The sequence below is a fragment of the Lissotriton helveticus genome, chromosome 5_1 (genome assembly GCF_964261635.1).
Source record: "Lissotriton helveticus chromosome 5_1, aLisHel1.1, whole genome shotgun sequence".
NCBI classification, from domain to species: domain Eukaryota; kingdom Metazoa; phylum Chordata; class Amphibia; order Caudata; family Salamandridae; genus Lissotriton; species Lissotriton helveticus.
In genome coordinates, this window is record NC_136065.1 from 1974787182 (window position 1) to 1974814627 (window position 27446).

The window sequence follows — 27446 nt, forward strand, 5'->3', positions numbered from 1 at the left end:
TTCACAAGCAGAGGTAAGCCTTGTGGGGATCTTGACAATGCTAAATTTAGCAAACCATGTTGTAAGCAGGAACAACATGGTTACCTTAATACTTTTACACTCACTATTCAGAAGTCAGTGAGCGCTTTTGCCTGAAAAGTTAAGGACATGACCACAAGGCCCTGAATGGACCCATTTCAATGTCCATTGCTTATATCCTTACAAAATGTAAGCAGTATGGTAAAAAGACCACATCCCTGAACGCAGAGCCGCAGTACACATTTTGTTTTCCAATCCCGCATTGCAGTACCTCCAGGATTGATGCACTAGTTCCAAGCCCAGGAAAAACAAAGATAAGAAAACAAAAATAGTGCTTCACTAGCAAACTCTGTAAAAGTAGCACTAATGTGTTTGGGGGTGAATAAAATCAATCTGACCAGTTTGCTACCACTCTGTCTTACTTTATTTATTTTTCATAGTTTTAACCTTTTATTCCCAATGCTTACTTTGGAATTTAAATGTCAAAAGAATAGGACACTTCCAGCAAAAGTGTTTTTCTTTTTTGGATCCATTTCACAGGGAAGCAAATAAAAGAAAGGAGATGAAAGAGAGCGAGAGCCCCTTCTTGAAGTCATGGTTTTCAGTAAGAGAGGAACTGCTAGACAGAAAGAGAGGGAAAGAGTGAGGTGGGCAGCTGAAGTGGCAGAGCACAAGCGGACACAGTCTTTGTCTTCTCTGGGCAAGAAGGAAAAGACAGAGTCCTGTTACTTCTCTGCCGCCCGCTATCAAGAACGCCGAGCTTTATTTATAGGTGATGAAGATTTCTTGCGTCCTGGGACGCATTTTCAAAATAAATAAGTAGTGGAACGGAATCTTTGGAATTTGAGAAGAAGGGGCACGCCGTGCCCTGACGATCCTGCCCACTTCGACCACTGGAGAAAAGCACCTGCATATGGTTATAATATGACTCCATCTCACCAAGGGTGCAGTGCTCCAGGTCTGTGTTTTTATTTAACAACCTAACACATTCTGGGAATTGTAGTTTTGATTCACTTCATGTGGTCCAATAGAGCGAATGCCTGAAAACAACAAAAACCAAGGACTGGAGCACAGAGTCCTTGGTGACATGGAGTTATCTGGCAACTTTACTCGTAGCTGCAAAGTTTCCCAGGTCCATGGGTGGAAGCTAGCTGGTCCAGACCGGGTTTTTCTTTGCATTCTGGGACTTACAGTATTGGTTTAGTAATAGGACATATCAGCCTGTAAGTCTCAATAATGCAAAGAAAAAAAAACCTGGACTGGAGCAGCTAGTCGCGCCTGGACCTGGGAAACTTGGTAGGGCTGCTTTCTACAGTCGATGAAGTAACTAACACTTCAGTGTTTTTTGAATTCACACAGGAGGGTCGATATGCAAATTGCAAATGTGAGGGTCAGACCAGGCAATGTCAGCACAGGCTAGAGTCAGTAAGGACTCAGCTGAACTTCAACTAATGACTTTCAGAGACCGCCCTCCTCACTCCCCTTCACCGGTGCCTCCAAATGCCAGGGTTGATAAATACCAGGGCTGTCTAGTCATGATTCCACCTCGTGCTTCTTTCTTCCACCAACCTTTAGCTCCTGTATTTTTATCTCAGTTGCAGGTTCTTTTCCATCCCAGATTTCTCCTTCTTTCTGTCTTTTCTGCCTTTCACTAGTTCTAGGTTATCTTGAAAAATAAGTCCTGCGCCCCAACAAATGATTGCCACCTCTCACCTGCAGCCACCGGCACAAATTAAGCTCTGGAGCGGCTTATAAACACCCCTAATATAATGTTTAATTTCAAGGGCTGTCACATTCACTCTGCGCCGTTATTTGTTTTAATGGTTGGTTTAACTCTTGCACACAAATGTCCACGCAGTCCGACTCACGAAAATATGTTAAAGTTCCAGGAAAGCTCCTTTTGCAGGTCGGGACTGAGGTCTGTTCACTCTCTCTGTGTGCAAGCTTCCCTCCCTCTCCTTGCACTTCAAGTTCCCAGAGGGCTGTGGGAGAATCTTCAGTTCTCAGACGCTCCTGCCTGGCAGTGGGTGACCCTCACCCTTCTTGTCTTGGCAGCGTGAAGCTGTGCCAAGCCAAGCCGCAGCCCTGAGATCAGCTGAGCTCGGTGCCCGGCGGCGATCTCTGCCCCCGTCCTCCCCCTGCTGTACACAGCGCAGGACCCAGAAATAGCCTCCGAGACTTGGCACCGGCCCCTGGCAGAGCGTCAGGAAGGCACACGCGAGGGCTGCTCCATGTGTCAACAGAGGGTTCGCGGCAGGACCGCGGAGCAGAGAACGGCGGCGGCAGCAAGGCCAGTCCCCCGGGGAGGTGCCCGGACTGCACTGAGTGCGAGAAGACGCTCTGTGAACTGGTGTCTGGTCTGTACTGAGTGCAAGAGGACGGTCTGTGAGTGTAATCGCTGCAGGAGGGCGATCCCGAAGCAGAGACCGGCAGCAGCAGGGCAAGCCCTATAGAGCGGTGCCAGGACTGCACTGAGTGCAAGAGGACGGTCTGTGAGAGTAATCGCTGCAGGAGGGCGATCCCCAAGCAGAGAACCGCGGCAGCAGGCCCAGTCCCACAGGGAGGTGCCCGGACTGCACTGAGTGCAAGAAGACGCTCTGTGAACTGGTGTCTGGTCTGTACTGAGTCCAAGAGGACGGTCTGTGAGTGTAATCGCTGCAGGAGGGCGATCCCCAAAAAGACAACGACAGCAGCAGGGCAAGCCCTATAGAGCGGTGCCAGGACTGCACTGAGTGCAAGAAGACGGTCTGTGAGTGTAATTCCTGCAGGAGTGCGATCCCCAAGCAGAGATCGGCAGCAGCAGGGGAGGTGCCCGGACTGCACTGAGTGCAAGAGGACGGTCTGTGAGTGTAATTCCTGCAGGAGTGCGATCCCCAAGCAGAGAACCGTGGCAGCAGGGCAAGCCCTATAGAGCGGTGCCAGGACTGCACTGAGTGCAAGAGGATGGTCTGTGAGTGTAATCGCTGCAGGAGTGCGATCCCCAAGCAGAGATCGGCAGCAGCAGGGGAGGTGCCAGGACTGCACTGAGTGCAAGAGGACGGTCTGTGAGTGTAATCGCTGCAGGAGTGCGATCCCCAAGCAGAGATCGGCAGCAGCAGGGGAGGTGCCCGGACTGCACTGAGTGCAAGAGGACGGTCTGTGAGTGTAATCGCTGCAGGAGTGCGATCCCCAAGCAGAGATCGGCAGCAGCAGGGGAGGTGCCCGGACTGCACTGAGTGCAAGAGGACGGTCAGTAAGTGTAATCGCTGCAGGACGGCGATCCCCGAGCAGTGCGTGGAGACAGATAGGCATCAAAGAGTGCCCAGACTGTATTGTGAGCTACAAGACGGTCTGTCCATGGACCTTCGCCGCAGGATTATGATCCCAAGCGTTGAACGGTGGCAGTCAGTTCAGTATGTGTCGAGAGATGCCCAGTCCTACATCCAGTAAGAGGATGGTCTGTACGTGCAATTGCAGCAGGATCCCGGTCTGTGAGCATTGAAAAGAGGGGCATTATGTCAATTTGCTTAAAAGGTAACTTGGTCTGTACTAAGAGGATAAGGGTGGTCTGTAAGTGTAATCCCAGTATACCGCCCATCCCCTGAACACTGGTCTGTGTGTACAATTGCTGCAGGATTGTGATCCCCAAGCATTAATTTGAGGCCAGCTCTGCCAAAATGTGTCGATAAGGGTTTGGTATGTACTGAGAGGAACAGGAGAGTATGTGTGTGAAATTGCAGCATGTTCATCATCCCAGTGCACTACGTGCAGAGTATGTGGCCCAGTCTATATTGTGAGGTGGCTGGTCCCAGGGCGGTCTGTATGTGTAATCAAAGCAGGATTTCAATCCCTAAGCAGCAAGAGGGCAACTGAACTGTCTGTGTCGGTGGTGCCGAGTCTCTTGAGAGGACTGGGCTGTCTGTGCGTGCAACACCCGAACAGGAACCCAACCTCCGTGCATTAGCCGTAGTACAACAGGATGGTCTGCGCAAAGGTTCCCCCCTACTCTCAGTGGAATGGGACTCTCTGAATATGAAACATTGTAGCAGGATGGCGATCCCCAAGCAGTGAACAGAGGGCGGCGGGCCAACTTCTACGCAGCAGCCTGGAGGCACCACGCTGAGGAGAGGCGGTGCTTAAAATGAGCATGGTTATGTTATGTGTATTTGTAAAGCACATTATCACCCACGAGGCTGTCCTGCCGCTGGTCTGGTACGGCTGTGCGTAGAGGTGTCTCTGCAGCCGTATCAACGTCCCCGCTAAGCCAGGAAGCTCACGGCCATGATGGACCATACTGGGCAGCGCCGATGCTTACCGGAGCTATGGAATGAGTGACAGGAAGAGGTGGATTTTCCAGTTTTTAATTTAATTCATTAATTTGAGACCTCTGCACTTTACATGTCACAGAGAGGTGACTTCCAAGACAGCCACCCCTATGTTCCCTGGTGCAACCAGGGCAGCAATGAGTGTTATAGCCTGACCCTGTGGTGACCCGGAAATTGTGTAGTGCAAGGACATTTGCGGCAAGACTGTTGGCACTGCCATGAAGGGGTTTCAGTCGAGGGGACCCAATTTAGGTTAGTGGAGCCATGAACGTGGATTTTGATGGCTTAAAATTGAAGTTAATGGACAAGGCCTCACAGGACTATGACGCACTGAATTTTAATCCTTCCACTGACCCTCGACCAGGGAGAACCCAAGCTCAGAAAAGGAAGAGCACACATTGAGTCGCCCTATCTATCACTCAACTGCCTCACAAGGACGCCCTAACGCGGCGGTGTTCCTCCTGGACTGACGAGGCAGATTCCAGCGCCAAGAAGGCCTTGCGATCCAAGTGGCGCTATCCCGTCCCTCCGCCATGGGCAAATCGGAGCGCTCTCGGGAAGGCAGGGGGCGCCGCTGGCACCGCGTCCTGCGTGGGGTATTCTGCTGCAGCTGCATCTGGAAGAGACGAGTCCCCACGGGTGTCTCCTCGGGCCCCGAGGAGAAGAGGGCCCGGACAGCTTTCTCCAGCGCCGACAAGGTAAGAACCCTCCCCCTCCCCCGTTTTCGCTCTTCCCCGAGAAGGAGGGCTGTGCCCCGGGCTTTAATTTTAGGGTGCTGGCACAGTGTGGGGCTTGGATACAGTGGGGTAGGACGGATTGCATGGGGCAGGCAAGAAACATGGCCCCATTAACTGCTGTTGCGGTAATAAATACAGCAATTATCAGGGGTGAAGGGCACCTGTGCTACTGCACCTGCTGCAGCAAAGGAAGCCACACCCCTGCTTGAATAAAGGTGCATTGATTACGTAGGGGGCGTGGTTCATAGTGTGGGGTTCAGAGAGCTAGAGGCATTGCAGCCCTACCAAGTTACCCAGTTCCATTTGTGATGTGCTGCCCCAGTCCAGGTTTTTTTCTTTGAACTTTGGAATTTATAGTCTTGTTTACTCCATTATCAAACAGGACTGAAGGTACCAGAATTCAAAGAAAAAAAAACCTAGATCGGAGCAGCACACCACACATGGAATTGGGGAACTTGGCAGCTATGCATCGATTTAGGGTTATTGGCGATGACTTCCCTAACTTCAGTTTAGGAAGTAAAAGACGGCCCGTCTCTACCTTGGGCACGTTTTCATGCTTAGATGTAGGTATTAATACTGTGTGTATTAGCTGCTTATGAAGGGTCCGTGCTTTACTGGCCCATGAGCAATGTTTGAGAGAGCACCTGCTCATATTTGGGTCTGTGTTTTACCCTCTCTGGAGTAAGGGGGACTCACATCACCTACTCGTGTCTGGATTTATATTGTACTCTTTCTAGGGGGGTGGAGAGGGGTCACACCTGGATCTGTAATTTGTGTTTGTCGTTCTGCTCCCATCGCTTGCTCATACAGGGTCTGAGTTTCTGTGTTTTACCTTCTTAACGGGGTGCTCACAACGCTTGTTCGTGCGGTGTTTTACCCTCTCCTAAGGGGTGCTCACTGTCATCACTTGCTCGTGTTGTGTTTTACCCTCCCTTAAGGGGGTGCTCACATCATTTGTTCGTGCTGTGTTTTACCCTCTCCTAAGGGGTGCTCACTGTCATCACTTGCTCGTGTTGTGTTTTACCCTCTCTTAAGGGGGTGCTCACATCACTTGTTCGTGCTGTGTTTTACCCTCTCCCAAGGGGGTGTTCACATGATCACATCTCTTGTTCGCGCTGTTCTTTGCCCTCTCTTCAAGGGGTGCTCACATCGCTTGTTCTTGCTGTGTTTTACCCTCTCTTCAAGGGGTACTCACATCACTTGTTCGTGTTGTGTTTGACCCTCTCTTCAGGTTGAGCGCACATCACATGTTCGTGCTGTGTTTTGCCCTCTACCAAGGGGGTGCTCACAACGCTTGTTCGTGCCGTGTTTTACCCTCTCTTAAGGGGGTGCTCACATCACTTGCTCATGCTGTGTTTTACCCTCTCTTCAAGGGGTGCTCACATCACTTGTTCGTGTTGTGTTTTACCCTCTCTTAATGGGGTGCACCCATCTCTTGTTCGTTATGTGTTTTACCCTCTCTTAAGGTGGTGCTCACAACACTTGTTCGTGCTGTGTTTTACCCTCTCTTAAGGTGGTGCTCCCATCTCTTGTTGTTGCTGTGTTTTACCCTCTACTAAGGGGGTGCTCATAACGCTTGTTCGTGATGTGTTTTACCCTCTCTTAAAGGGGGTGCTCACATCACTTGCTCGCGCTGTGTTTTACCCTCTCTTCAAGGGGTGCTCACATCACTTGTTCATGTTGTGTTTTTTACCCTCTCTTAAGGGGGTGCTCACAACACTTGTTCGTGCTGTGTTTTACCCTCTCTTAATGGGGTGCACCCATCTCTTGTTCATTATGTGTTTTACCCTCTCTTAAGGTGGTGCTCCCATCTCTTGTTCGTGCTGTGTTTTACCCTGTACTAAGGGGGTGCTCACAACGCTTGTTCGTGATGTGTTTTACCCTCTTTTAAGGGGGTGCTCACATAACTTGCTCGTGCTGTGTTTTACCCTCTCTTAAGGGGGTGCTCACATCACTTGCTCGTGCTGTGTTTTATCCTCTCTTCAGGGGGTGCTCACATCACTTGTTCGTGCTGTTTTACCCTCTCTTCAGAGGGTGCTCGCATCGCTTGTTCGTGTTGTGTTTTACCCTCTCTTCACGTTGTGCGCACATCACTTGTTCGTGCTGTGTTTTGCCCTCTACTAAGGGGTTGCTCACAATGCTTGCTCGTGCTGTGTTTTACCCTCTCTTCAGGGCTGCTCACATCACTTGTTCGTGTTGTGTTTTACCCTCTTCTTAAGGGGGTGCTCACAACACTTGTTCGTGCTGTGTTTTACCCTCTCTTAATGGGGTGCACCCATCTCTTGTTCGTGCTGTGCTTTACCCTCTCTTAAGGGGGTGCTAAGATCACTTGTTCATGCTATGTTTTACTGTTGTAAAATGAATGATAATGGTCCTGGTAGATGAATATATAATATTTATTAAGTACTACAGAGAATAACTGGTGCTCCCATCAGAAAGCAGGGAGCTAACTGACAAGACAGAATACAGAGACTATGTGACATCAGAAACATAGAATGTGGGTCTTAAAGCAATACAACAGAATGGAGGTGATGAGAATACAACATATCCTCTCTCCTTCGCATAGATAAATGGGAATAATAAAACAGAATTAAAAAAAACATAACTCATGTCCCTCGATACGAAACCCACATCAATATGAAACAAAATCTTGTAAGTAACTAGGAGGCCTCCTTTCCCTCTGACTTCTACCAGCGGAACCCCTATTGACTGGTTCTGACACACGGTTAGACTGAGGCAATTTAACCTCCTTTCCAGCTTTCTTATACAATGCTACCCGCCTCAAGTTCCAACTCTCACCATTAAATAAAGTTACAAACCTTTTATGAACAGACTTAACTTTAAACGGACCCCTAAACTTCGTCAACCCAACGCCAACTCTTCCTGGTTTCACTTTCACCCGATCATTCACCGATAGATTGCATTGACTCTCTGCCACCTTCCCGTCATCCAGCTTGTCCAACACTTCTCCACCTTCGTGCTTCTCAAACATTCCAATACTCAAACACTCCTTCATCCATGCAGCAACTAGTTTGCTATCAGCAGAACGTCCTCTCATCATGCAAAAGGGAATCTTCCCTGTCACGCCATTCTCAGTAGTCCTATAGGCCCAAACCAGGTCATTAACTAATTCTCTCACATTGGCTCTAGATGAGAGGGCCATTTGAATGGCTCCTTTGACCATACGGTTCGCCCTCTCAACTATGCCATTACCCTGTGGGTTGTAAAGTGAAGTTCGTGAATGTGCAATGCCACATTCTTCTAAAAAACTAGCCATTTGTGCGGAAGTCAATTGCGTTCCATTATCTGTGATAATCCTCATGGGAAAACCCTCTTCTCTGAAAATATCCTTCAACGCAATGATAGTGTTGCTGGTGGTGATTTCCTTCATGAATTTAACTACCAACCACTTTGATGAAACATCTACAATCACCAAACCAAACCTCATATCTTGACTCAACTGATAAAAGGGCCCAATGAAATCGAGACATATGGTGTGCCATGGACACCCTGGGTCTTCTATTGTACCACAACCATTCTGACTACCCACCTTAAGCCTCTTCTCACTCTCCATGCAATCTGAACACCTTTCCACCCAGTCAGAAATCTCGAGGTCCATGCCTGGCCACCAAAAGTGCTCCCTCACTCTTCTTTTAGTGAGAGACTGCCCCAGGTGACCCTCATGAGCCAACCTGAATAAGGTAAACCTCACCTCCTGTGGCGGGATGAACTTATCTTCTTTCAGGATGACCAAGCCCTCGTTGTCCAAAATAGACAAATCTTCCAACACCTTTAAATGTGGACGAAGAGGAGGAGATACACAACTCTCTCTCCTTGAACCTTTTACAATAAGGTCTTTCACTCCTTTCAACACCTCATCCTTCACCATAGAGGCATTCCACCAACTCCTACTGACCGCCCCAGCACACATCTCTACTAGCTCATCCACAGCTGCCACAGACCCTTCTGAATTGAGTGAATCCACTCCTAGTTTATCTACCATCTCCCAAGGTAGAGGAAGTCTGGAAAGACCATCAGCTTGGCAGTTCTTCCAACCAGGAATATATTCCACAGTGTACAAGTACTCTTGAATTCTTGCAGCTAGTCTGGCCAACCTCGCTGATCCCATCCTCGTCGCCATGTGTTGTAAAATGAATGATAATGGTCCTGGTAGATGAATATATAATATTTATTAAGTACTACAGAGAATAACTGGTGCTCCCATCAGAAAGCAGGGAGCTAACTGACAAGACAGAATACAGAGACTATGTGACATCAGAAACATAGAATGTGGGTCTTAAAGCAATACAACAGAATGGAGGTGATGAGAATACAACATATACCCTCTCTTAAGAGGGTGCTCACATCACTTGTTTGTGCTGTGTTTTACCCTCTCTTAAGGGGTGTTCACATCTCTTGTTCCTTATGTGTTTTACCCTCTCTTAAGGAGGTGCTCACATCTCTTGTTCGTGCTGTGTTTCACCCTCTCTTAAGGGGGTGCTCACATCACTTGCTCGTGCTGTGTTTGGCCCTTTCCTAAGGGGGAGCTCACAACACTTGTTTGTTACTGTGTTTTACCCTCTCTTAAGGATGTGCTCACGTCATTTGTTTGTGCTGTGTTTTACCCTCTCTTCAGAGGGTGCTCACATCGCTTGTTCGTGTTGTGTTTTACCCTCTCTTAAGGTCGCGCGCACATCACTTGTTTGTGCTGTGTTTAGTCCTCTACTAAGGGTGTGCTCCAAATGCTTGTTCGTGTGGTGTTGTACGCTCTCTTAAGGGGTTGCTCACATAACATGTCTGTGTTGTGTTTTACCCTCTCCTAAGGGGGTGCTCACATCTCTTGTTCGTGATGTGTTTTACCCTTTCTTGAAGGGGTGCTCACATCATTGTTCGTGCTGTGTTTGACCCTGTCTTGAAGGGGTGCTCACATCACTTGTTCATGCTGTGTTTTACCCTCTCTTAAGGGGGAGGGGGGTTCACATTTTGTGTTCGTGCTGTGTTTTACCCTCTCCTAAGGGCGTGTTCCCATCTCTTGTTTGTGCCGTGTTTTACCATCTGTTAAGGGGTGCTCACATCTCTTGTTAGTGCTGTGTTTTACCCTCTCCTAAGGGGCGTGCTCACATCTCTTGTTCATGCTTTGTTTTACCCTATTTTAAGGGGTGCTCACATCACTTGTTCGTGCTGTGTTTTACCTCTCCTAAGGGGGTGTTCACATCTCTTGTTCGGGCCGTGTTTTACCCTCTCTTAAGGGGGTGCTCACATCTCTTGTTCGTGCTGTGTTTTAGCCTCTCTTAAGGGGGTGCTCACATCTCGTGTTTGTGCTGTGTTTTACCCTCTCCTAGGGGGTGCTCACATCTCTTGTTCGTGCTGTGTTTTACCCTCACCTAAGGGGGCACTCACTGGTTCCAATAGAGTATAATTCATGTTCAATATATCTTAATACTTCCTTTCCGACCTGTGCAATCATACCTGGAGAACATCACCAATCTGGGGTGGCACGGGGAGCAGAAAACTGACGGATTAAACTCAGATCTGCGACTGGACGAGAATGTTTGATTTGTTCAGCATTCCGTCCATCATCTGTTCTTTTTGCTTTTGTTGCCCTCAGTGGGAAGGGTATGCCTGAAGTGGGTCCCGTGCTCTCTGTGCCACCGGATTCAAGGTAACCTGATTGATGAGGGGTGATAGCCCCAGTGGTCGAAGAGCACGGCATGACCCTACTTCTTTGATTTAATAGATTCTTTTCCCCAACTTTTTCAATTTAAACACATGTCCCAAATAGCCAAGGCCTACAAACAAATAAGGCTTGTTTTGGTGGCCGTGCAGACAAGGATAGTATCCACTTCTGCTCTGCAGTGGCACTCCTTACTTACTGAAAACTGTGTCTTCAAGAAATGGTTATTACTCCCCTTCTTTATTACTCCATCTTTCAGTGCAGCCTTGGGACGGAGAGAAATAAAAGGTTCAAAATGTGAAAACTAAATAAAGCAAGATAGAGTTGTGACAAAGTGGTCAGATTGATTTTATTCACACCGAACACATTAGTGCCACGTTACAGAGTTTGCCAGAGAAGCACTACTTTTGTTTTCTTGTCTTTCTTTGAACAACATTGTTTTCTCTGAGTGGAGAAGTGCACCATTCCTGGAGGTACTGTGTAATATATGCTTGATGGGCGGATTAGAAAACAAAGTGTGTACTGTGGCTCTATGTTTATGGATGTGGTCTTTTTAAACCATGCTGCTTATGTTTCTGGGCCCTGTAGTCATGTCCTTAACTTTTCAGGCAAAAACATGAATTGATTTCTGAATAATGAGTGTAAAAGCGCTATGGTAACCATGTTGTTCCTGGTACATTTCACATGCTTTACATAATCTTGCATTCCTTTGAGTGTTTGCTTTTTCCAGGATGTTCTTACTTTTTCGTTTTTTGGCAGCATATTGTTCTTGTCTAGAGTGTAATTTGAATTGAGTCGCATTCAGGTGTTTATGGAGGGGCACAATTGGGTTGTAGTTGAAGGTAGTGCAAGTTTTTCTCAGTGGGGCAGTATGGTGTTCAGTGGGAGAGAGGATCTGTCACTGTGGTCAGAGCTGCTAAATTTGAAACTAGGGAACCAAGTTCAACCTTCGTGACCTGTCCCAGAGACTACTTTCCTGTGGGTACACATTCCCATGCTAGACCTTAGAAGGCCCCCAAGACCTTAGAAGCCCTAGTGTCTAAGCACCAGCTGGTGGACCCTAACAGTGGCAAGTGTGGGTCAACTTTGAGGGCCTGTTCACCACAATCCATTCTGAAGTTCAACTCCAGTCTTGTGGGCAAGCCTATCAAGCAGCACACCCTAGAGCTACAGTGACTCTGTCACTCTAGGACCCTTGAGCAGGGCGGCACGATCACACAGGGCACTGACTTCTTGTGGGGACTCCATGTTTGTAAATATATTATCTTTCTAAAAGAGCTTGCTGCCTACTTCCTGGCCTACAGCAATTTTCGACAACAATAAAAATGGCATGATAACTCCGGTGAATAATGTTCTTCCTAGAGAAAGATGGAGTTTTGTCAAATGGAAGTTTTGACTTGTGGAAAGCTAGCGCAGAGGGTTAATGTGCATGCTGCAAAGAACATGTACCATGCAGATCACAAAGTGGACATAATGTAAATAGGTCAGTGGGTTACTGCTTTTGTCAGTGAGATCATTTTGTTACGTGCAGTTTATAAGTCACAATCCTAACATAGAACAGTGAGCTATTAACTGTCATCTAAGAGCAGCATGCAAACTGCAAGGTATATATTAGAGCGTTGTGTTTTTTCCCCAGTCCTTGATTATCGTAAGGTTGCAAAAAGGATTCATTTGGATAGAAATCAATACTGGTTATTAAAGACAATCCCCAACCATGGTATTACGTTATAAATTCAGAGTTTGTGTTTCTCCATAGCAATCACTATTAAACTATACTGCCTACTAGTATGGTTGTCATGTGACTCCTACACCTTGGAGTCCTTTGTCTTATGTAACATTTCCTATACAGTGATTTACACATGTATGATTGATTGCCTCTGTGTAATGTGTGTGATGTAAAGTGCTCTGACACCCTACACTGGTATCAGTGGTGCTGCCAATCAAATTAAATGCATCTGAGCGAGTGTGGTTATGGAGGCGTGAGGGGTACTGTTAAAGGGGGGTAGTGAGGGAATCCGTGGCAGAGGTGGTCATTGGGGGGCACCAACAAACATTGTTGCACAGGGCTCTACCAGTGTTAAAGTCGGTCCTGCCCCTGAGGCCAGTCCACCTCACCCATTAGTACCTCCAATGGCCTTGTTTCAGCAGTAGTAGCTACAACTCTCCAGGGATCGTCAATACAGGATTTGCACTCACCCCAAACTAAGTTCACAAACTTCACGGTCTCTCTGCTTCATGCACAAGCACTTTTAACGTGCTGCCTGCTCTGGGGGCACTGGAATTATACAGCAATAGAGGACAACATTATGCTGCAGAGTTGACTAAATTATGCAGCAAAAAAAAGCCTGAGGTATATTTTCTGATACTTTATTATTTTGACGTTTTTACACATGCTAACAGTTTCTGCAAAGATTTTGCCTTATCACTACCAGTGTAACATTCATACACAGTAGTGAGAAAGGAGATCAGTCAATCTTTGCAAAGTGCTGTCCACTTCGCAGAAACACAAGTCCCATTTTTTAGTGACTTTTAATCCGTTTGAGCTACAAACAATATATTAGTTAAAACTGTCAGATTATGCAGCAGATGCACTATGTGGCACATATTGCAGAGCCATAATTATGTGGAAAACATTTGCAAACTAGGATATTTTCCCACTCATGTTTGAACTGCTCTTGTTGACAACGGAAGGCTACCTGCTGATGACAGAAACTCCATGGGTCGGAGACAAATGGCTTGTGCTTCCGCTTTTAAGCGTATTTGGGACATTCTGTGATTTGAAACGAATCCCACTTTGTTGGTTGTATTTTAATGTCTCCTATTAAACCTTAACTATACATGTGTAACCATTGGTTGAATTAAATAACGCAATAAGCTGTAACTGGGTAGTGAAATGCCAAACAAGTACTAAAAATTAGAATGATTTGCTCTCTATGACCACACTTCTGACTTCGCCCGTTGGCCCAATCCTCAGGATATTTGCGCCCTCTGATTCTCTGCCCATAGTTCCCCTACTTTTTTTCCCCACACTTCGACCACTGGATACCCCAAAAGTGATCCCAGGATGCTTGTTTTATCTCCAGGGAAGACCTGGCCTGGCAGTTCTGGCTAGACTGTTCCCATGGGGAGCAGGGCCAAGACTGATCTGCATATGGCTGGGTACAAACAGAGGTGGCATGGGGAGCAGAAAAACATGGATTATACCTGGATCTGTGATTGACGGTGGATGTTTGATTTGTTCAGCATTCCGTCCATCATCTGTTCTTTTTCCTTTAGGCGCTCTGCCACATCCGTCCATTATCTGTTCTTTTTGACTTAGGTGCTATGCTACTATCTACTGCCTCGGAGGAAGGGTTCCTTGTTTCTTCCCCTGAAGGACAGGTAGTGTCAAACCTACTGAGGGACACCCAGGGGGAGGGAGGTGAGGGGGGGAAGAGGGTTCAGTCAAAATCTGAACATTCGCCTCTGATGACAAGACATTTAAAGGCTTTCCAACAACCTTTTAGTGTCTCATCCCATAAACCTGGGATCAAAGCAAAGACCCACCCATATTCTAAGACTCTGAAAACCAAAGCCACCCAGAGACCATTACCCTATATAAAGTGCTACAATGTGGCAGCTCAGCACTAGCCAGCGCATAAAAAAAACAAGCATTTGCAATGCAATAGGTCTTGCAGCATTGAAGTTTGAGTTACTGGCATTGTAAATGACAATGCTTTGCATTCATTTTTTTTTTAATTTGCAATTGGTATATAAACATTGTTTGTGAGTGGTTAGCTGTTGCTAACAGACACCCTCACAGACCTAGAGCACTGCACGGCTCATATAATCGAATATGCACTGAAATTGGAAGGCTGCAATGCTGATTGAATGCATAGGGCCCAGGGCCCATGCACACCTGATGTGCAGCCGAGGCCTACCTTACAGAGGGCCCCACAAGATCCAGGACGCATCAGCTGAAGCCAGGAGAGTGGCTCCGGGTGTGGATGTGAGTGACAAAAAACGAGGAGAGATGAAATAAACAGAAAATAAGTTTGAATAAGTTATGCTGAAGAGCCCACTAATTGAAAGAACAGCCAGATCAGAACATTCCCTGAAACTCCAACTCGGTTAGTGATAAAGTTTCCTCTTCAAAAGGAGACCCTGGCCAGATACGAAACCAAACCTGCATAATGCGCTCTATGCCTCGCTACCTTATACAATCGCAGCTCAAGAAACGCCCAATACCTGAGATACGCAGATGTCACTCCGCGCCTGTGTCGCTGAAGGCCACAGCTCATCCGGCCAGCGATGCTCGGGGCATCTCGAGTCCAGGCCCCAGCCCGCTGCTCCAGACCCCCCTGCCGCCTGGGTCCCTGTCACTGTTTCCAGTGCTATTTCCACTGTGTGGGAGTGGGAAGAGATTCCAGGGAAACACTGAAACAATTAACCAAGCAGAGCAAGCCTCCGCCCTACTCTAAAACAGATGATGTGATATATAGGCAGGGCCCTCATAAATGCCGACAGAGACGGGCCCACGCCGGGCAAAGGAGAGGGGGAGGGGGCAGGGTCAAGCATGCAAAAAGAGATAGAGCGCGAAAGAAAGAGGAGAGAGGAAGTGACTGAGGAGGAGGGGAGACTGAAGGGGAATGGAGAAAGAACGAAACTCAGGAGTACTGAGAGAGACGTTCAAAGGGGTTTGGGGGGAGACAGAAAAAGTGTGAGAATAAGGGGGAGTGATGGGGGCAAGTAAAAAGAAGAGCTGGAGGAGGAGTGAAAGAAATGGATACAGCGAAAAGAGGGAATGATGGGAATGGAAGAAACTTCATCCAACTGAATTCTTTCACAGGGTGAAAAAAAACATCCCAGACACGCAATGTCACGAACTTTGCACTGGAAGGCTGTGATTGTACACACTTGAATGACAGTGAGCTGAAAAGTGAACAGAGGGCACCAGGGCACTGGACGGAATGTTCCTTTTTTTTTACAAAGCATTTAATACTGGAAGCTAATTTCTTTTTATGTGCGCCCTATTGTAGCAGGCAATTAAACTGAATAAATTGTACTGAACATGAATCACAATGGATCACGAATTTTGGGCTAACTGTGTCTCAAGTCTTCTAGTGCCAAATACGCATCTTTGCCACTAGTTCAAAATGAACACTTCTCAGACAAACGAACTCTCCGATTTCTAAAGACACCTCTTATATAGAAAAGCACCTAATTACAGAATGACAATCCTCAACAGGAAGCCCGTTTATTCTATGCACTGACATTTGCATCGGCCTTCCAGTCAAAATGCTGGCAGCGAATCTTCATATGAAACGTGGAACAATAACATACATACATGTATGTCCAGACATGTATATGGCGATATATCGCAGCATTTAGCCCACTGCGAATCTCTACTGCTTGAGGTCTATAATGGGAAATGTAGCTAAAACACGGCGAAGAGAGGGCGGTCATTTGACCCAAATCACACAATGTTTTCAGATCGGGAAGCTGGGATTTTATACAAGGTTTCGCGAATCAACAGACAGAAACTTAATCTCCAGACCGCAAACATTTGCTTAGCAAGTTGACAGCCTTCCCAGTGAAAGAGCGTTCCCAAAATCAGTCATCTGAGCATAACATAACGCAGCATAGCATAAAATACAACACAGAATTTGGTATAAAATAACAGAACATACAAAACCCAGAATATCATACCATAATACGATATAAAATACCCAGACCAACAATGCATTTAAAGTGCTGTAAGAAAAAATAAATCAAGGCAGGATTTAAAAGGTTAAAAGTTTCTTACACAGCGACTCCTTTAGCAAAAATGACTATATAAACAGACCGTACCCAGCCGTAAAGTGTGAGCTGTTCTCACGTCAGTCTGCAAAAGTTTTCTACTCCCACAGACTCTGTTTTACACATTTTTGGGAGCCCCCTTTTGCCTAGTTTCCGTAACAATTAATCAAATCCGAATCGTCAGAACGGTCGTAATGAAGGATCCGAGACAGGGGAAAGCTTGGCGTTTAAATCCCATGTTTTTCGAGACGTGTCAAAGGCAGCTGGAAGACGCGGCGCTCTGCCGCCTACCTGCGACAGGTCAATGTGCGCCCTGCTCCAGGGACGCCGCAGCATGACAGCACCCACCCCTGCCCTGCAAGGAAGACGAGTGCAGCCGGCCCCGCACTCTCCACCGAGACAGACACAAACAGGTCCGTTCAAGTTGGAGCTGAAATTACCTGAATGGAAGGCGCGCGAGAGAGGCAGGGCGCGGAATCCGAGAGCAGATCCGTGATGTCAGCAGAGTCTTAAGGAAATCCACCCTTTATAAGTGCAGGTCTGCGGCCATCGACGCCCAGCAACGCACTGTGCAAATATACCTGCCCCAGAGGCAGCCGATCGGCCCGCGAAGAACCGGGTTAAACTTTGAACAAACTCTGGCACGGCTCAGCCCGGCACTTCGGCAAGAGCGGACAGGGCACCATCATGGCAGAGGAAGATTCCGATGCGCGCCTTGGGATGGGGTCGCACGCGTGAGCTGTTTACGTTACTAGCTCACGCGTGCGACCCAATCCGAAAGCGCGCGTCGTAATCCGACTCTCCCATTGACAATGCTGCCGACGTGCACAGCTCTTGTCTCCTTTTGTCGGCTTTTGTCAGCTGAAACGATCACTATAGTTGTCTGGCGAGAACGCGCTTCGCGCGTTTCTAGCCGAGACCTAAAAACGACATAAATAAAGTACTGACCTTCCCAGCACAGAAAACGCATTTACAAAAAGGAAACCCACCCGTGGTTTAGCAAGCCACGGATTGTAACCGGAAACAAGGCTGATGGACACCAACCCTTGTCAATGATTGGTCAGATAACGTTCTCTTGGCCTTGACCTGTCTGAGGTAGGGGCGGCGCTCTCCAGTAGACATTTTGCTCCACACTATATCTGCACCTGGTAAGAGCTGGTGTCTGCAGGCAGGATTCCCAGAATCAGGGGAAAAAACCTCAAAGTCAGAGAAATCCTTCAAGAGTTGAGAATTTGTCCACGGGGTCCAGGTCAGAAGAATTCCGGGAGTTGTCAGCAGTGCAGGAAATTAGGAGAAATAGTTGAAGGGTTAGGCCGCAAACAGCACTGACTGAAAGAGACAGGGCTGACGGTACTGACAAACAGAATCAAGAGACAAACGGCAAGAAATAGGGACAAAAATTGACGCTGAAATAATGTGCTTCCAGTTGGTAGAGCTCAGATCTTACATTTTGTACAGCCAAACAGGAAACAGAAAACTTGACCCAGGTGATTCAGGGGCCATGTTGGGTTGGGCTATTACAGTGTAGATTCCAAAAGGCAGGGGCGACCTTAGACATGTGCAAGCTGTGCACCTGCACAGGGCCACCAAACCCCAGGGGCCACCACGCCAATATATATCCTTAATATAATAATCCTCTGATGATGAATACATATTTGCGTGGTAGCCCCTGGCAGGGATTTGGCGGCCTCCGGCTCTGTTCCACTTCCAAACACCCTGAATCCCCCCCCCCCTTCAATGGCCTCCACCCTCCGCCCAGCCCGGACCCCCGCTTCCAGGGCCCCCTACCTACGCTCCCTGCCTAGGGCCACCATGAGCCTAGAGCCACCCCAGCAAAAGGGGACCGTCATCTTGAAAAAGAAATGTATGGAAATGTCAAGCCTAAGACAGGTAGGGGCATTAATACACGTACATAGGACCTGATTGGAAGCAAAAAGAATTAACGGGACAACCCATATTCGTGGACCTATGCCATGCAACAACTGGATTCCTTCTCCATCCTTAGGGTATGAGAGTGGAATTTCTCTGACCCACTGTTCCTCTCTGCCTGATGGGTATAACAACTCAACTCATAGCATTGCTACCCTGAGTCATTGCTATTCTGGTTAACTGTTTTAGAAGCTGTACAGTGGTTACTTTGTAAAAAACATAAGAGCCAGGCTCTAGTCAGGAGGCAGCTTGCACCAGCCCATTTCTCCGGCCAACGCAGCCTAAAACAGAACCAACTATTGACCCTAAAAGGGGAAGAGGGTGTGGTGTAATGACCAGTGCTGCCGACTCCGGAGTTAGGTAACCGGGTTCGAGTCTCGCATCGGCTCAACATCCTGTGATTCTGGGCAAATCACTTATTCACACATAAATTAATGTTCCTTTAACGGTTGCTCAAGAAATGCGCTGGTGTTGATGATTAAGTGCTGGTGCTAAGCACTGGAAACCACCGGCTCAAATTAAGCACTGTAGCTGTATAATAAGTGCATAAATAAAAGATGCCATCTGTTGCAAGCTTAATAAAACAGGTGTGGATTAACAAGTGATCCCAGGTAGTGAGCGATTTGACTTTAAGACGAGTACCATCCGAGTAAATGAAAAAATCTAGGATATGTTGTCATAGGGTTCCATTTTCTTTGGCTCTAACCCACCTCCGTAAGCCACCTTTTGGCAATAGGGTCCTGTACTAGACACGCTGGTACTAGGTCACCTCTCCCAAGAAATATTGGGTGCCATCACTTTCATCTTGTGTCCCCAGCATAGTGTCTTTCAAGGTATAATAACTAGGGTCTATGACATAGTGGTGCACTAAATTATGTGACAGTTTTGACTAGATTATGCAGCAAGACAAATTATATGGTATAAAGCTGCATATTCTGCGGCAATATTATTTGTTTGTTTTCACTTTTTAACACACGTTAATGCCGTCTAGGCAAAATATGTAGCTCATTATAAGCAGCTGAAAAACCTGAATACAGCAATTAGCGTAAGAGAAATGTGACCAGTTAACCCTTCAAAGAATCTGCCCAAAGCTGGCACTCCGTGCACAGCTCTTTTAGTTCATTTTGATCTGTTTGGATGGATTTTTTGTCGTAGTTGAAAACTGCAAAGTATGCGGCAGACGCTGGATTGTATGATGTGTACAGTAAATAAATCCACAATGTAGCAGCTGTAAATTCCTATAATTCCAATGGCCCTGGGATAACCACTTCACTCCCTTGATATTAATTGGTCTGGTTCTTTACAGCTCTATGTTGCTTTCAGATTGCCTTGAAATTCTTTCATGCCACTCTGCACATATGAAAACACAAGTACATATTCCTACTCATTTGGCAATGTGCTCTTATGGATTTGCATATTTTTACCATTATCGCTTTAAAGATAACTCGTATTTTTAATGATGGACTGTAAGAATGTTGATAATTTATGATACTTGCTGTCGAAATAAAGCTATTTGACTGACTGATCAACATTTTGCCTTTGGGGTATTTTTACCAGCCTTTCTCTGTTATTCAGCATGGAACCCAGAACAGGAGTCCTCAAGTCATTCCTCCCTATTTTTATAATGTGCCGGTTTCCAATCGTTTTGATATCCTACCCACACTTGAGGATATTGATTGACCGATTACCCCAGAGGCATCATGTGTTCAAACAGGGAGGTGTGCTGTGTCTGCCTCGCCTGAAACTCCTGGTACCACTAAAAATACTTCAGCCAACCTGCCCGCTGGACCGGGGTCCCCGGTCCAATTGGGTCTTCTGTAACTTCCATAGACTCATTTGGCCGGACTACCAATCAAAATGAAATTGACAGTCATACTTCAATAGCAACTCAGAGGGTAGTACTAGTGAAAAGGCTGCCTGAATGTAATATACTATTCTGGAATGATGCAGGGTTGCGTTCTAAAGTAAGTGATTTGCAATGGGTAACCTTTGTTGAAGATTTCGCCATACTGTGTTTGCAAGAGACACGGCTGGAGAATGAATTACACATTAACGGCTACAAAACCTTTCACTCACCAACGGTAACTTCGGTCCATGGGAGAAATAATGGTGGACTGTGTATTTATGTTTCTAACCGTGTTAATGTTAATAAGACAACTTTTCAGATTTCGGACAGCAATTATCAGACTGTATTACTGTATGTGGAAAAGAAGTACTGTGTCGCTCTGTTAAATTTTTACAACAATATTCCTACAGAGCAGACAGGGTGTGTACTGATTAAATTACAGAACGATCTCTCTAAACTTCAGAATGACACGCTTAAAGATATGTGCATTATCTGGGGTGGGGATTTTAATCATGTTTTGTGTCAACATACTATGCGGGGCATTTGTGGTCTAAGTGACAAAAGAGGCGTTGAACTCTTTTGTGTTTCAGTTTGATTTGGGGTTTGCTAACAAATTATGCACCCCAACAGTCCCATTTAGGTGCACATTTAATGGCAGAGGATGCGACTCCACAATCGATTTTATCCTAGTTACGAACCGGCACTCAAGCAGGGTGCTTAACTTCGTAACTCAGTTAAATGCAATGAGTGATCATTTTCCGATGAGAATTTCTTTTTACTTATCAAGCTCTGCATCTAGTAAGGGGGATTTGTTGGAGCAATTTGCATTCAACATCTCCCTCCATTGAATTAATGGGTACTCTTTGAGTTGGTCGAAAGTTGATCCAACCGTGTTTGCTAAGCAACTAATAACTAAATGCAATGAGGCTTTCACAATTTGTCTTAATGAGTCCGCTGCTAATAAAGAGGTTCTGGACTCATTTTGTCTTATTTCTGCGGAGATCAAGAAGTGCCTAACTGTGGAACTTAAGACGAGACAGCATAAGGAGCAGGGGTATACCAAAGCTCACACAAATGTAAAGAAAGTGCTACAGAAGCAGTATAGAAGTCAACTAGAAATAAGATTAGCTAGAAGTGCCTATAGGTGCACATTAAAAGAGTGCAAGGAGACATTAAGGGGCCGATTATGATGGCGGACGGACCTGAGTCCGTCCGCCACCATTGAGTAGGAGGGACCGTCCGCAGGGGCTGCGGCGGTCCCTCCGTGCAGATGAGGATGTGACCGCCAGGGTGGCGGTCACATCCTCAATCTTTAACTTTGCGGCGGGTGCAGCTTCAAGCTGCACCCGCCGCAATGTTAAAAATGCATACATTGCATTTGTATGCAGCAAGCGGCAGGCACCGCGCGGCGCCTGCCGATTACTGCATACAAATGCAGGGGGGTACCATAGGTCCCCCCCATGTGCACCCCTTACCCCCCCTTCACCCAGGGGGCCCGCAACGGGCCCCCGCAGTGAAGCTCCGTAAGCTTTTCCACAGCGGAAAACCCGCTGTGGAAAAGCATTTCTTTTTGGGCATCCTAATATGGCTGACGGTGTCTGAGAGACACCGTCACCATATTAGTGCTTTTCCGCCGCGGTTGTAAGCCAACCACGGCGGAAAAGCTGCGGACGGAAACCAGGACCCACCAGCCATCCTAATGTGGCGGTGGGTCTTTGGTGGGTCCACTGCGGTTTTTCCGTATCCTCCGCGCCGGCGGTGGCTTCCGCCGGCCCGGAGGATGCGGAAAAAACGCTATCCTAATCAACGCCTAAGAGCGGATGCATGGCGGACCCTGCATGAAGCTTGCCTACGTAGAGATAACAACAGCTTCTGAACCCACGCACGCCACCGCTGTGCTTCCTGTTTCCCTGAGGCCACGCCCACGTGTGCAACGCTGGCTCCTCGCTAGATGCCGGAGCCGGAGCCGGAGCTTTGATGCAAACCTACGGGCGAATTCAATCGGAATTAAATCGGAGACTACCTGCTGCTGCTCATTGGGGGTTTGATGCCTGCTCAGCCCCACTCGGTCACTCGGTCCCGCTGACGTGATTCCACAACCAGCGGCTGCTGCAGTAACACATTGTTTGGGACGTCGGTTTTGCGAGGAAAGGCGAGGTAAGGCGCGCTGGGCTGGGCTCTACCCAGCTCGCACTCGCACTCGCACCTATTCCTTCCCTCTACGCCTGCTCCGCTGCATTTATACCGAGGTCTGTGCCTATCAGACGGCTGCCATTCTCGCTCGAATTGTTTAAAAAGTAGCCTGGGACACCGCCGAGTGGGACAAAAACGAACTTGACTCTGACTTTAACTCTGACTCTGCCACAGAACTTGTTATCTCCTTGTGCTTGTGCTTAAGAATCCGGTATTGGCATTGGAGAAGAAGGGGTACTACTGTGTATAGTCGGAGAGGAGGCTGAGTCAAGTAAGACTATTGGCAGAACTCTCAGGCTATACCACCATAGCTTTTCTTTCTCGGACAGTAAGCGGGGTGTTCTTCTGAAAAAATAACTGTGAAAAACCAGTGAGCAATTCAGCAATTCAGAGTATTTAATAAAATCGCTGTCTCAAGCTTAATAAACCCCACGCAGATATGGTGGCAAGAGCAAAGGGCAAGCAGACCAAGCCAGAGTTGGGGAGGGAGTTGTTAAAGCTGCCAATACCGACTAGATCCCCACCAGCTGCCAAGGGAGAGAAAAAAAACAGAAGGAAAAATCAACAAAAAAACGCCCTAAAACAGAAAATAACGGAATCCGCTGAGCCATATAGAAAAAATAAATATAATGTTTTAAGAAAACAGGTTGAAGAAGATAATGAAGATAACGAAGAAAATAAAGACGAAGAGGGCGAAGAGGATGAAGATGCAGAGAGCTTGACCCTATCTGAATTATCAGCAGAATTGAGCCTGCTGGCTGTTGGCGACAAAGGAGAGGAGGATGGGAAAGACAAGGGAACAAAGTCAGACCAGGGGGACAACGCTGTGGATAAAATGGCCAAGGCTGTTAACATGCCTCTTACTAAACGTCCTGAGAGTCAATCTACCCCCAAGCAATACCCTCTTTTTTCTAAACCCCTTCTCCACCAGGGGCAACTTTCGAGCACTCCTTCACGGGGAGAGATGAAACAGGGGGGTGCAAGCGGCGCTTCGGAGCAGGATGTCTCTAATACTGGAGGAAAGACAATTAGCCCTACAACGCCTAAGACAGCGGTAGTACCTGGGGTGGCGGCAGACTTAGAAGACGCAGCTTCTTCTGCACTAACTGTATCAACCAGGGCTTCCTGTGCTGACCTGCCCCAGATCAGCCCCCCCTTCTCACCTCCGGCACAGCTGATCACAAGCCCATGCAACCAGCAAATCACGAAAGCCCCAAGCCAAGACTCAAGTCTACAAGCTTCTCTGATCTCCCAAGAGGATGGTTTGCTCTCTCTCCCGAGCGAGACAAAAGTGAAAACGATTGAAGATATACTAGCAACTATCCTTCAGGAATTAAGAGACTTCAAAAACTCCCAAGCTCAGGAAATTTCACGTATGCATAGCAGGCTTACGAAAATGGAGGAGTGCCTTGGCAATCTCCCCCATAAAATCTCCGAAGCTGAAGCTCGGATATCATTCCTAGAAGACTCCCTAACGGCAATGCAGAAAGATCTTCTAGTGGTCAATAGAGAGAAAACTCAACTAGCGGAAAAGATGCAGGAGCTTGAGAATTATAATAGGAGGTCCAATCTACAACTAGTAGGCATACCAGAGGGGCTCGAAGATAAGGATGTAGTTAAATTAAATGGTCAGAGTCTCTACTGAAAAAAGCCATACCTGAGCTCCAAGGCGACCTGACGATTACAAAGGCGCACAGAGTCCCTGCGCACAAACCTAATAACTTGAAATATCCCTGTACAATTCTGCTTAACTTTTCAGACTTCAGAGTAAAAGAAAAAATTTTAAACACTGCATTTTCTAAAAAATCCTTCAATGCTGAGGGGGTGAATAATTTTCGAATCTTTTCTGATATGTCGGCAGCATCTGCCCATAGACACAGGGACTATGTTAAACTTATCGACTCCTTTAAGAGCAAGGGAGCTCAAGCTATGATAGTACAGCAATTGAAACTCAAAGTCCTGGCCAAAGGGAAATTTTTTATTTTTTCGATCCTTCATGAAGCCCAGTCTTTCCTTGATGGCCTCGGGGTATAATTCACTGCTGTACTCACTACCACTCAATGGCGGGCCCACGGTGGAGACAGGAAGCACATAAGGATGCAATGAGATGGCATCCAAAAAGAAGAAATATCAGAGAAGGACGGAAGTGGGACACAGGGGGTTTCCGTCCACTCAAGGGGGGGTAAAGGGGGGTGTCGCAGGGGGAAAAAAGAGAGTTCATATTTTGAAAAATTATCTGTTTCCAGACTGACACAATTATGGTACGAACAATGCTACATTTAAAAGGCTTTTTTGCACAAAAGGGTAATCTAATTTTGATACCTCGCACTCGTCACTTTAAAGATCAATTAATAGGTTTTTCATCCTGGCTTTGCTGCTATCTTACAATTGCACAGCTTATTGGCGGTTTTTCACAAAGAGAGGTTAATAGTTTTATGTACTTTTGTTATCTCTTAACCGTGCTGAATTATTTGCCCATTCGCTTATTTACATGATCTCTATACTATTATATTCTTGTGCTACTTTTTGCTTATTTGCACAGGTTAAGATTGCATAACTGTGTTGTTTATCTGCGTATTTTGCACAAGGGGGGTATATCTCTTCAAGCTCTGCTGCTATTGTATAATTTTGCTGCTTATTTGCATATTTGCACAGAGAAAGGTAGCTCCTCTACGATCATTTGCTGCTATTACATATATATATGCTGTTTACTGCCCATTCGTACAAGCCTAGGTTTTAAACACCCCCGGATATACCTATTTCTATTTTTGTTTGGTTGTGTTTATAGGCGTTTTAGCATTTTAAAGAACAAATAGCATGGTGAAGTTTATTTCTTTCAATGTAAATGGCTTGAATAATGTTCGTAAAAGGAATGCCATTGAGTGCTGCCTAAAAAACCTTATTCCAGATATTATCTATTTGCAAGAAACCCACCATAGAGATCAGGCTGAGACAGATAAACTCTTCAAAAGTTGGGTGGGCCATAAGATATCTTCAACTGCTGGGTCGGCTCAGAGAGGAGTATGCATACTAATAGGAAGACATGTAGGCTTTTTTCTGGAAGGGACATTTATAGACCCCAGTGGCAGATGGATAGTGGCACACGGTAAATTAAACAATGTTAATATTATTCTTGCCACAATCTATGCACCAATCCTAGACGACCCCATGCCAATCCTACAGTTAAAGCACGCAATAACAGGTCTCCCATGGCCAATAATAAAGGGGGGAGACTTTAATCTATTACAAAATCCTCTATTGGACTCCTCCAAAAAAGATCGCCGGCAGAACAAACCCCAAGCTGTCATGGCCGTCCAAAGCTGCAAAATAGACCTTGACGTTATTGATCATTGGCGATTCTCAAATCCTATTAAACGAGATTATTCATGCCATTCAGCAAAATACAATTCTGCATCAAGGCTAGATTTTTTTTTTAACATCCCATGATTTAGAGATATACAACTATGTCCATCTATCAAACGCTTTTTCGGATCACGCGGCACTCTGTTTGGAGGTAAATCTGGGGGCCCACGAAGTAAGGCCTTCAAGAAGATGTTTTTTTAACAAACTCAACCTCCTTAACCCACAATGGTGTACAGATATTGAAGAAATGATAGAGCAGTTTTTTGCACAAAATAGAGGTACAGCCCCATTAAATATAACCTGGGATGCATTCAAGGCCACTCTCCGGGGGTTTATTACTTCTAAAGAAATACCTAAGCAGAAGGCAAGAAGGGAAGAGAAAACCAAACTTCAAACTGAACTTTCTCAGGCAACCCAAGAGCACTATAGGGTTAGATCTACGCTCTCTGGGCAAAAGCTCTTTGAGGCAAAGCGCAAGATGAAGGATTTCTACTACGACTTAGGCGAAACAAATAGCAATTTTCATGCCCAAAAGATATATGAGGAGAGCGAATACACAGGATAGCTCCTGGCCTGGCAAGCCAAAGAAAAGCAGGCCCGAAATAGGATAGACCAACTAACGGACTCCATCACTAAAGTACAAGCTAAGACCACCGCCTCCATCGGTGAGTTGTTTTTGAAACATTACGTGGGAGTTTATCAAGCAATTGAGGGTGCTACATCTGATTCTATTGTGGAATTCCTAGAGCCACTCGCAATACCAAAACTAGATTCAGAGGGCAAGAAACACCTTATACAGGATTTTACATTATTAGAACTAGATAAAGTGATAGGGTCGTTCCCCAATGGTAAGGCCAATGGTGACGATGGTCTTCCTATCAAATTTTGTTTTTAAATTAGGAGGTTACCCTGCTTAATGAAATTTTGATATTAGTCAACTATCTACTCCAAGGAGGTCCCCCACCGGATTCTTTCCATTCAGCGGTGGTGGTTAGTATTTTAAAAAAAGGAAAGGACAAGGAAAATATAAATTCGTACAGACCAATAAGTCTCCTGAACACAGACTATAAAATTGTTACAAAACTCTTAGCAAACCGATTAAATAAATTAGTAGGATCTCTGGTAGCCCATGATCAGTGTGGTTTTATTGCTGGCAGGCATCTCCATTCCAACACAACATTTTTATTGGAGGCACTAGACTATTTTAAGACTAATAAGGTGAAGACTCAAATTTGGCTTTTAGACGCGGAGAAAGCCTTCGATCTAGTGTCTTGGGACTGTCTTTTCGCAATTTTGCATAGTTTTAATTTCCCGATTGTTTTTATCTCTCTTTTACAACAACTCTACATGAATTCTAGGGCGCAGATTATCATCAATAACACTAATATAGGGACTTGTCAGGTCACTAGGGGCACGCGACAAGGATGCCCCCTATCGCCAATTTTATTCGCGTTATTTATTGAACCACTGGCGATTGCTATCAGGGATTATATAGACCGAGACTGCTCCAGTAGCAGGAATGACAAACATAAAATTATATCCAGATGATATTGCCCTTTTTTTAGAATCTAAACCCTCAAGTCAATTGAAGATTTTAAAAATCT

General features: G+C 46.3%; 1 protein-coding gene across 2 annotated transcripts in view; it reads left to right on the forward strand.

Moving 5' to 3' along the window:
• Positions 1 to 3352: 3352 nt before the first annotated feature.
• The window catches only part of GRB7 (growth factor receptor bound protein 7), a 674120-nt gene continuing 650026 nt past the window's right edge, over positions 3353 to 27446 (forward strand). Inside the window, exon 1 of one of the 2 annotated variants that reach the window (XM_078645666.1) lies at positions 3353 to 3531. Coding sequence is in view for 1 of the 2 variants with exons in the window: in XM_078645662.1 (XP_078501788.1) it covers positions 4856 to 5020 (165 nt within the window). In the remaining variant the exon portion in view is untranslated. Of the gene's footprint in view, positions 3532 to 3941; positions 5021 to 27446 lie in introns of those variants that run through there. The other variant, XM_078645662.1, reaches the window with a different exon arrangement.